The sequence below is a fragment of the Orycteropus afer genome, unplaced genomic scaffold (assembly GCF_000298275.1).
Source record: "Orycteropus afer afer isolate SDZICR_OR568_19922 unplaced genomic scaffold, OryAfe1.0 scaffold00018, whole genome shotgun sequence".
Lineage (NCBI taxonomy): Eukaryota > Metazoa > Chordata > Mammalia > Tubulidentata > Orycteropodidae > Orycteropus > Orycteropus afer.
Genome location: NW_006921605.1, coordinates 14,068,359 through 14,080,085, shown reverse-complemented (window position 1 = coordinate 14,080,085; position 11,727 = coordinate 14,068,359). Strand labels below are relative to the sequence as shown.

Here is an 11,727-nt window from a genome sequence, read left to right as displayed (position 1 = left end):
AAGGTTGGGCAATCCTACTTCTGTAGTGATACTGCCTCGGAAACCCAAGGAGGGGTCGCTATGAGTCAGGGCTGACTCGACAGCACACAACAACAACAACAACAACCCTCCAGTGACACTTTGCTATACTTTGTTTTAGATCACCATCTTCACAATCATTGCTATTGACCTAAATAACTATGGATTCCTAGGGCTCTTGGTATCCACCTTGTTAATACCACCCTTCACTCTGATTGGCTCTCTATTAATTTATTTTGAGGCAAGTAAGTCTACTCATGTCCCAGGGTCATGAACTGGGTGGCCATTTGATACTTCGATTTTGTAAAACTGTAGGTACAGTCCTTCACCGGGCAAAATATATAGCCTCTGTCTTTGCAAATCCAACTCTCTTTGTACACAGCAAGGGTCTTAATCTCATTCAGGGGGCTTATGAAGGTCAGAGGCAAGGCCAAGGCACGAGGAGTTTAGTTTTTGTGATCACCCTCATTTCTAGGAGCAAAAGGCCTTAGTGTGAGGATGAAGAGATGCCTGCCCCCTTTTGATGGTTTGGACATGTTAGCAGGAGTGGAGTACCCGGTAAGAAGATAAGCATAGGTTTATTTGTGTTTACTTGCTAATCCGTAGTGAACCATTGCAGATTAGTGAATAAGTATAAGTAAGCCCATGCTGTCAAACTACTCATTGCTGATTAACAAGTAAGTACAAGTAAGCCTGTGTTTACTTTGCTTCCTGAGTACCCTGTTACTGTCAAGGATTATAAATTTGAAGAGAGGCTTTGATTCTGTAGGAAGGTGCTGTGGGCTTGGGAGGAGACAGACGACAGCTATACCTAGATGCAGAATCTTTGATGTGGTGAAAAAATAGGAAATTGTTCACTACGGATTAGTAAGTAAGCACAAGTAAGACCATGCTTACCTTGCTTACCGGATAACCCTCCACTGCATGCATGTTCAATTTAAGGTGTCTACGAGACATGCACAGGGAAGTGTCAGGAAAGCATTTGGCTACGTAAGTCTGGACTTCAGTGCTTGAGAGTTTGTGAAGACAGAAGCTATGTATTTGATTTGGCTGCTAATCAGAAGGTCAGTGGTTCAAACTCACCAGCTTCTCTGACAGAGGAAGATGAAGCAATCTACTTTTATAAAGAAGATTGGAAACCCAATGGGGGTCACTGTATGTTGGAACTGACTTGATGGCAGTGTGTTTTGGTATATGGAAGGCGTTTCAAGCCATGCGAATGAATGAGATAACCTATAGGGAAGTATCAGTGGAAATAAAAAGAGTGCCAAAGCCCTGGCCTTGAACTCCAGAATTTAGAGGCTGGGAAGAGGAAGAGCCAGCACAACAGGGGAGGTGCCAATAACATGGGAGGGAAACAGGTTGATCAACTCCATGTTATGGAGCAGGGTACGTGAGGAGGAGAGTTGAAAAACAGGGCAGAGGGCAGGGAGCCTGGAACTGATTCTGAACATGGTACGTGGAAGCAAGGAAGACAGACTGCAGTCAGACATTTGCTTTTACCTGATACACGAGGGAGAATGACATAGAATGGAATGGTGGCAAGGCTAATTATGGACAGTATTTATCTGAAATGGGGTGAAATTTAGCAAAAGTTCAAGGTTCATCCAAATACTTTTTCTCCTCATGTTACTGATTTCTCCTGACTCTATGCATTACTTAGGACCTTCAGAATCTCAAATGGTATTTCTGGCATTGCTAATAGTGAGAAGTCATTTCCATTTAAACATTTGGCATGCAGGAACATAATACTTGCATATTTTGAGTTTTTGTTAATTGCATCAAATTTAAAAGGTTTGGGCATCTTGAGCCTCTGAAGCACTGCATGTGCACATGTGAGTGCACACACACACACACACACAAGCTTTCTAATCTGGACCACTATTGTTAAAATGATCATCTCATGCCAAATGTGCAACCCAAATTCTTAATGGCCTGAGTATATGGAAGTACCAGTACCAGTATCAGTTCACTATTAGTTCTGTCATGCTTTCTCTGAACAGCAGTGATGCCAACTTTGAGAATTTTATAGGCTATTAACTAAATTGTCCTTCAAACTTGTGAAAATATCATCATATCTATCCTCTATACGATCAAATTCCTCAAACCAATTCCAATATTAAAATAATTGTTTCTGTGTTGATGCTAATTTTGTTTTTCTTTTTCCCTAGTCTTACCTTCATTTTTTCATTTTCCTTTTTGTTCTATGGTGCCTGGAAATGAAGTTTAGGAAGAAATTAACAAGAAAAGATCCTGTGTTCAGGTTGTAAAAATTCAAATAGAATGTTATATTTTATTTTAATATTCATTGTTTAAAGACGTTTTTGTCTGCCTGGATTAATTAAGTAAAAAGTGCTACAGCAGTCTGTGTTTAAGGGACTTGTGGAACACAAAATCATTGTAATTCATGGTACATTACTGTAATGAGCATACAACTCAGTGAGAGAAATATATTAACATGCAGGAGGCACTGAAAATGTAAAGCCGACCATAATTTAACTGGCATGGTAGAGGGAAGTCACATGCAAGCGATAGAATCTTTGAGATGATGGGTCTGTGTAGGTAAATAATCGGTAAGTGTAGCTAACAGAGGAAGGAAGCATGTATGAAGGCTGAAATGCTCCTGCACATTTGAGAAGGCAGCTGGAAAGAACTGGAAGGCCTGGGGTGGAAGATAATGGAAAATTAAGCAGAAGGTAGAAATGGATGGTCTTGAAATAAGGAAGCATAGGGTCAGTTTTCAAACTACGTAATGGGAAACAGACCCAGGGGTATCTTAAGCACTTTTCCTACATCATACAATATGACTCAAACTCCTGTCTAATGTAGATGGTAGGACAGGAGAATGGCAAGTTGATAGGTAGATTTTAGGAAATCAACTGACAGCATTCATTTGGGGTGCCATAAGGGAGAGAGGCAGAAATCAGCAGTCACTAGTGGTGAGGATGATGAAATTGCTATCAGAGAGACCAATCAGGAAGGAGTGATTCTGATGGGGAGGCCCAGGCTCTGTTCCTGGCCAACACAACTCAAGTGCAGCTGCCATTTGTCTCTCAGCGGAGGCTTCCATGTTATTGTGATGCTGGACAGGTTTCAGCAGAGCTTTCAGACTAAGAGAGACTAGGGAGAAAGGCCTGGCAATCTGCTTCCAAAACTCAGCCAGTGCAAACCCTGTGGAGCACAGCAGTCCGAACTTGTTGTGCAGGGGGTCACCGTAGTCAGGGGCTGACTCAAGAGCAGCTAACAGCAATAACAACGTGATGATGCTATGTCCAGGATTTTTCTGGGACACGTGTATGATTTCAAATGTTCTAAGCTACTGTGCTTCAGAATTCCAAACTATCCATGTTAAAATTACATTTCCTAGATTTCTTTGTCCATGCATCCCAGCCCCCAATTCCTTTGCCAAAATGTGCAATGTCTTATTCAAAAAAGGAAGTCATCTTAGAGAAAGAGAATTCCACTTAGTCAAGAAGCAAAGGTGATGTGAGGGTAATGTTGGTGAAAGACATGAAGCTGTTTGACAGGCAGGCAATGTGTGCTGGGAGAAAGATGCTGCTGTAATAACAGTCTTTCATCTACCCAGAGAACAGTTAACAGTTTACCAAAAATACATTATCTTTGCAACTAGGTTTTTAGCCAGTTACTGGATAGTTTCATACTGTTTTGATTTTAGGATTTCTCCAAGAAGAAGTGAAATTTTTCCAAACCCAGAAGAGCCAGAAGGAGCAGATGAAGACGGTCAGCTGGAAAGAATGAACACAGCTAATGCTGCGACTGCCCTGGATCTTGATGAGGTAGAATTACAAGAATGTTCTTCACCAAATAATTCTGTCAGCTTCAGAGGACAGCTTCAGAACATGAATTTTTGAAAAACATTGGAGGTTTTCATTACGTGACTTCATTGGTATACAATGCCCCAATAGCTAAGTGAGCAAATGATACATACACACACATACACGTGCACACACATTAACTCGTTCATTTATTTTTCAGTCACAGTTATGGTAAGTACAGGTAAATGGAACAAAACCTAAGTAAAATTTTGTGAGCTTTAGAACCTGAATAAAGTTTCTCTAAGAAATTCAGATCATAAAACTAATTTGAGGTGTGTGTGCATGCATTTGTGTATATGGGTATGTGTCTGTTTTCTATTTTTGTTGTTGTTGTTTTGAATATACACAGCAAAACATACACCAATTCAACAATATCTTCATGTACAGCTCAGTGACACTGATTACATTCTTTGAGTTGTGCATCCATTCTCAGCCTCTTTTTCTGAGTTGTTCCTCCCTCATTCACACAAACTCGCTTCTCTCTAAGTTTCCTATCTAACCTGTCGAGTTGCCATTGTCAATTAGATCCCATATGGATATTTCCTAAAATAGCACAATGCTCAAGGCAGACATTCTTCACTGTTGTTGTTGTTGTTATGTGTCATCGAGTTGGACCCGACTCATAGCAACCCCTCCTTGGTTTCCAAGGTGGCATCACTACGGAAGTAGATTGCCCAACCTTTCTTCCGAGGAGTGGCTGGTGGCTTTGAACCACTAGCCTTCTGGTTATCAGTCAAGTGCCTTAGGCATTACACTACCAGAGCTCCTATTGTTTGGTTTTATGAGTGTGTGTCTTGACAGACCTACTAGTTTGGTGAATCTCCCTGTTTGTACTCCCCGAGGAAGAACGTGCTTGCCTAAATCATGATACAGTGTAAATACTCTTCTACCTGCTGGATGGACACAGGCTAGGACAGTGTGCTTGAAGATGGGAGTCCCTAGGTGGTACAAATGGTTAACACTCTAGGCTGCTGACCAAAAGGTTGGCTGTGGTTCCAATCAACCCAGAAGTACCTTGGAAGAAAGGCCTGGCGATCTACTTTTGAAAAATCAGCCATTGCAAACCTTATGGAGCACAATTCTACTCTGATGCACATGGAGTCACCATGAGTTGGAGCTGACTCAACGGCAACTGGTTTGGGGAAGGAAGGTCTTCAACAGGGAAAGGTTGGGCAGAGGGAGTGTGGAGCAGGCTGAAACCAAGGTGTTGTCCTAACAGAAACCAGTCATCATCACCAGCTGTCTGCAGAAGGAATATGCAGGCAAAAGGAAAAACTGCTGTATGAAGAAGAAGAAGAAAAATGGCCATGAGAAATGTCTCTTTTTGTGTTAAGAAAGGTTGGAAACAGAGTTCAGTTAAGAGATCGACCTGGACCTCTGAAGATTAGGTCTTCAGAAGGGAATGATGATACCTAATCTGGGGCTATTTCTTAATAAACAAGGAAGGCAGCCAGTCTATCAACAGGCAAAGGTGGATCCATCCCATTTAAAGCTTCAGTTCTCATTGTAGCAAAGTTTTCTCTTTGCATAGGGAGATGGTTTCATTTAAATTACAGTATTTTTGCTAAGAAAGAAGGGTGGTATAGATTTCTACCCACTGCTATAGAGCTGATTCTGACTCATGGCGACTCTAGGATGGTAGAACCCACAGGATTTCCAAGGCGGTGCATCTTTACGGAAGCAGACTGCCACATGTTACTCCTGAGAGGCAGCTGGTGGGTTCAAACCGCCAACTTTTCAGTTAGCAGTCAAGCGCTCAGCCACTGTGGCCCCAGGGCTCCTCATAGATTTCTAGGTAATGTAATTAATTCTATGACAGAGGACGCTGCACAGAGAGAACTGACCATGGCAGAGCAATAGTAGCCTGTTCTTCAAGACTAATGAATAGCTCATTTTGTGGCGGTGTCAGTAAGCAGCAATGGGTCTCAGAATCAAGATTTGTTTCCAAATTCCAGCTTAGCCTCTAACTGGCTGCATGATCTTGAACAAGTTTTCTTATTTAAACCTGAGTTTCCTCAGGTATAAAATGAAGTTAATAACTCTTAGGGAGGTAGGCGTGTGTGCAAAGGATAAATGTAACAATGTACATAACACATTTGACACAGTGATTGCCACATAGTGAACCCTTGAATGGTATTTGTTGTATTTATTTTGTTATTATTTGAACTTATAATTCTGATTGTATCTATTTCTTCCAGGTGAAGTTATAGGGCTGCTAGGACACAATGGAGCTGGTAAAAGCACACCTATTACGATAACTGGAGACACAAAACCAACTGACGGGCAGGTCGGTAAAACACACAGAAACATGGTACTGAAGCTTAGAATGAACTAGTTACAATGGCTAATGATGACAATCATAAACATACAAAGATGATTTTTTCTTATTAATCAACATGATTTATGCATGAAATTAAGGATATTAATTAAGCTCTCATGGCACAGTGCCTAAGGCATTTGACTGCTAACCAGAAGACTGGCAGTTCAAACCCATCTGCCACTCCTTGGGAAGAAGACTGGGCAATCTACTTCCGTAGAGATACTGCCTTGGAAGCCCAAGGAGAGGTCGCTACGAGTCAGATCTGACTCAATGGCAGTGAGTTGGTTTTGGTTTGGTTTGTTGTTGTTGTTGTTGTTATGTGCCGTGGAGTCGGACCCGACTCACAGCGACCCCTCCTTGGGTTTCCAAGGCAGTGTCACTATGGAAGTAGATTGCCCCATCTTCCTTGGTTTTTGGTTTAGTGCCAAAAAATACTTAGTTGATGAGAAAAACCCACTAAACCAAACCCACTACCATTAAGTCATTTCTGACTCACAGTGACCATACAGGACAGAGTAGAACTGCCCCGTAGGGTTTCCAGGGTTGTAAATCTTTACAGAAGTAGATTGCCTCATCTTCCTCCCATGGGTCAAACTGCCAGTCTTTAACCACTATGCCACCAGAGCTCCTTAGTTGATGAGACAGGATACATAGTATTTATTCTATGTTGTTAGTTGTCATCAAGTCAACTCTGACTCATGATGACCCCGTGTGTATGGAATAAAATGTCTCCATAGGGTTTTTAAGGCTGTGACCTTTCAGGAGCAGAGCATCAGGACTATCTTCAGAGACACCTGTAGACATTCAAAGGAAATATATATTCCTTGAGCTCAAGGATCTTTGGATTTTTGACTGATGTATCCCAAGGACTTGTTGAATCCCACTGACTTACTCTGTGTTATACCATGCACCACTGTCATGTCAAGTAAGACTTCATAGGTCTTCACAAAGAGCCTATAGGAATAGGAGCTCACATATAAATATTGGGTATCTCCGGCCCAGGTGATACAATGGTGCATCCAGCAACAATACAAAAATTGAGCATCTGAGGGTGTTACCACAGATCCAATAAATTCATGAAGCATAGCAATGATGCTGGGATAGTGTTAATAGACCCAGGATTTGTTAGGACAACAGATATCCTAAGTTAGAGAAAAATGAATAACTTTCCAAATTCCAAAGTGAAAACTAGAATAATGCCTGAATACCTCTTGGTAGTATGTCGAGGTTAAGTTGGACAAATTGATTGGACAGAGGTCCAAAGGAATATGACTTGAAAGGGGAGATGATATTGAAATTTGACACAAAGTCAACATCAGAGTGGGTGTTCATGAAGAGAAGTTGTGCCATGGTATTGATTACTACAGAAGTCTCCAAAATTGTCTTTCCTTTCTGTTCTTGCCTGTACTACAGACAGAGCCATCTTTCTAAAAAGTAAATCAGACCATGTCACACTCCTGCTTCCTATCCGTCCATTAGAATTAATCTAAAATCCTCACCATGGCCGAGGAAGGCTCCCCAGTCTTGGTCTGGCCTCTGTCTCCCATGTCTGTCTTTCACACCACTCTCTCACCCCTTGTTCATTTCAGCTTTCCTTTGCCTTCCCACCACAGGATCTTTGAGTTTTCTTGTTGTAAAGAAAGAGTAATTAAAAAAAAAAAAAAAAAACAGTTTTATCATTTGTAAAACAGGGACAGTAAAAATAATATCAGTCAAAGTTTTCTCATAAATGAAACAAGGATGATAAAAATTACACCTAACTCATAGAGTTGTTATAAGGATAAAGTAATTTAAAGCATAAAATGTTTAGATTTGGGCACACAACAAACACTGGGTAGACATTAACGATGATCCATAGCATAGTATATGGCTTGTGAAAATAATCTGTGCTATCACATACTTAAGAGCTCTGGTGGCACGATGATTAAGGCATTCAGCTGCTAACCAAAAGGTCGGAGGTTCAAACCCACCAGTCGCTCCACAGAAAAAGAGGAGGCAGTCTGTTTCAAAGATTTACAGCCTGGGAAATCCTGTGGGGCAATTTTACTCAGTCTTATAGGGTTGCTCTGAGTCAGAATGGACTCGACAGCAGTGGGTTTGGTTTGTCTTTTTTATCATGCACTTATTGGTTACCATGTGCCAGATTGGTGGTTCAAACCCCCAAGCTGCTCCGTGGAAGAAAGATGAAGCATTTTGCTTCTGTAAAGATTTATACCCTTAGAAACCCAATGGCAGTCTCTAGGACTTGGAATCAACTTGATGGTATTGAGTTTGGTTTTGGTTTGGCTTTATGTGCCAGATATAGTGTTAAGAGCATTTCATTTATTACCTTAATTCAGGATTTCCCAACCAGGGCACTATAGACATTTGGACACAAGGACTCCTCCTTATTTGTGGTGGAGGGGAGCTGTCCTATGCACTGTATGAGATAATCAGTAGCATCCTTGGTTCTTACGCACTGTTGTTGTTCAGTGCCATTGAGTTGGTTCTGACTCAAGTGACCAAACATTGACTGACCCGTGACATGCTCACAATCATTGCTATGTCTGAGCCTGTTGTTGAGTCACTGTGTTAATCCATCTCATTGAGGGTCTTCCTCTTTTTCAATGACACTCTACTTTACCCAGTGCTACCCACTAGATAGCAGTTATACCTTCCCCCACCTGTTAGAACCAAAATGTCTCCAGCCATTGCCTCATGTCCCTGCAGGGAGTCAGTGGTGGGGAAGTGGGGAGAATTTCACTACTGCTGGACCACCATTGTCTTATTCAATCCTCACAATAAAATTATGAGGTAGATTTTGTAATTACAAACATTTTACCAGTGGGAAAAGGATATCCTTATCTGAATGACTGGATCGATGAATGAAGTCAAGCAATGGACAATCAAATAAACAACCTTGAATTTGACAATGATGATGACTTTGGTAATAAACTCTAAACTATAATGGAAGAATATAACAATGTGGGATATATGACTTTTTGCATCTATCATGGTTTTAAAGCTAAATGATTAGTTACTTATTTTTTTCACTATGAGCACCTGTGTATGAAGAGGAGGGTATCACTGAAACACACACATAATTTTGGGCAGAATCTTAGAATGAACTCTTTGTGTAGGTGATTTAGAAAGGCAGCAGCAGAGATGATACCATTGGGTTCCTAGGGTACTGTCCTCAGGAGAACGTGTTGTAGCCCAACCTGACAGTGAGAGAGCACCTGGAGGTATATGCAGCTGTGAAGAGCTAAGGAGAGATGACTCCAAGGCCACCATTATAGGGTACCCGGGGGAGCTACACTCATCATATAGATAGATAGATTGATAGATAGATAGATAGATAGTGTTATATACATATATAAGGAACTCTGGTGGCATAATGCCTAAGGCAGTTGACTGCTAACCACAAGGTTGGCACTTCAAACTCATTAGCCACTCCGTGGAAGTGAGTTTTTTTTTTTTTTTTGATACACACACACACATACATGCACTGCAGTTGAGTCACATCTGACTCACAGCAACCCCTCCTTGGCTTTCTGAGGCAGAAGGTAGATTGCCCAACCTTCCTTCTGAGGAGTGGCTGGTGAGTTTGAACTGCCAGACTTCTGGTTAGCAGTCAAATGCCTTAGGCACTATGCCACCAGAGTTCCCGGCTTTTTTGTAGTAACCTTGTAGTGTATTGAATGGAGGCCTCACAAAGACATAAACCCATTGCCATTGAGTTGATTCCCACTCATGGTGACGCCCATTGGGTTTCCAAGGATGTGAATCTTTATAGAAGTAGATTGCCTCATCTTACTCCTATAGAGCAGCTGGTAGGTTTGAACTGGAGACCTCCTGGTTAGCATCCAAATGTCTTACTCATTACACCACCAGAGCGTCTTTGAATAAAACATATACATGTTCTAATATCTGGACCTGTCAATGTGACCTTACTTGGAAAAGGAGTCATTTCAGATGTGAGTTAAGTGAAGGATTCTGGGATGAGGAGATAATCTTGATTTTGTCCAGTTGGTGGTTAAGCCCCGCCATTATTAAATTTATATAACCTTTCTACTAAATAACTTAGATTTAAACAAAAGTAATAAATGCTCAAAACTTATCGCATCCCAATTATTTTACTCCATTTTACTATTAACTCTGCTCTTGAAGTATCGGTATGGTAAAAATGCTATACAATGGCCTGCTACTGCGCATCTCTTTCCAACCCTACATTCAATGACATCATGTGGGTAGCCTGAAATCAGCTGTGGTGGAAGTTTACCCCATGGACATTGGCAAACATTCAAATCAGGGCTTCTCACCCCCACACTCCCCCAAAGAGAACCAGTTGTTAAACGTCCAATAGTGTACCACTGCTTGAACGCAACAGAATTCCTGCCCTAGAAAGACTGAATTCTGTGTCTCTCCAACCCTCTGCTTTCAGCTTGGGCCTCCCCAGAGAGATACTGAGTTATCTGAGTGGGCCTTAGATCTAATGACAAGTGTCTTTGCAAGAGAGAGGCAGAAGGCAATGGAGGCACTGTGACTACAGAAGCAGAGATTGGAGTGATGTAGCCATAAGCCAAGGGATGCTTGAAGCCACAGGTGCTGGAATCACCAAAGACGTCTTCCTCTCCCAGAGTATCCAGAGGGTGTGCAGGCCTGACAAGACCTTGAGTTGGGGCTTCTGTCTCCAGCACCATGAGGGAATAAATCTCTAGTGTTTTAAGTAACCAAGTCTGCAGTAATTTGTACTGTAGCCATAGGAAATGAAGGCAAACCCTAAGTGAATGTATTAATCTTGTAACTACTGACCTTCAAAATGGTTATGAAAAAGTGAGAGAGCCCATGTTATCAGAAAAAGCAATGTTAAGGGAAAAAAGTCTGTTTCTTCACATCCAGGTTTCATTGAGGAGAAAAATAAATATTTTAAGAACCCAATACTTACTCTAATAATTTGTTTTCTCTTTACATCTTCTGGGTATGCATGGTACATTTTTATACTTGTCAAATCAATACACTATTAAGCTTTAAATCCTTCTGCAACATCACCTGATACTCAATTCCAATTGAATAAATAGACAAATAAATAAACAGTTTGTGTTGTCAATATACTCCAATTATCTTAGGAAATTTCTGAAATCTGTTGTTTTATAACTATAGAGTATATGTTATTATTATTATTATTAATTTAGTTATCCTCATTTGCTGTTTTCCTGCTACCATCTCATAAATAGTTTTGAAATTCAGCACTTTTCTTTCTAAACAATCTTCTACCCAACATTATTTTCCACATTCAGTGGAATTCATGTTAATTATAAACTCTAACCAAATAAATACTGCTACTTCCAAGCCTGTCATCCCTTCAGAAATCCTTTGTCTAATCTGAATTGTTCTAAATGTGTCCACTGAAACTTTCTTTAAAAAAAAAAAAAATTATTATTTCAGAATACCTTGAGCATTCCCTTTGATTAGCATTTTCCCTAGACCTCAATTTAGGCAGGCGATCCGGGCCACCATCAGAAACAGAGCGGGGGCCATCCTGACCATCCACTACAAGGCTGAGGTTGAGAC

At 40.9% G+C, this 11,727-nt stretch overlaps 1 protein-coding gene across 1 annotated transcript in view; it reads left to right on the top strand.

The window, feature by feature from the left end:
- The window catches only part of LOC103214091 (ATP-binding cassette sub-family A member 9-like), a 47,221-nt gene that overhangs the window by 27,627 nt on the left and 7,867 nt on the right, over window positions 1–11,727 (top strand). The window contains 4 exon segments of the mRNA XM_042783538.1: window positions 140–260; window positions 1,655–1,722; window positions 2,190–2,281; window positions 3,695–3,815. Of these exon segments, the coding sequence (XP_042639472.1) occupies window positions 140–260; window positions 1,655–1,722; window positions 2,190–2,281; window positions 3,695–3,815 (402 nt within the window).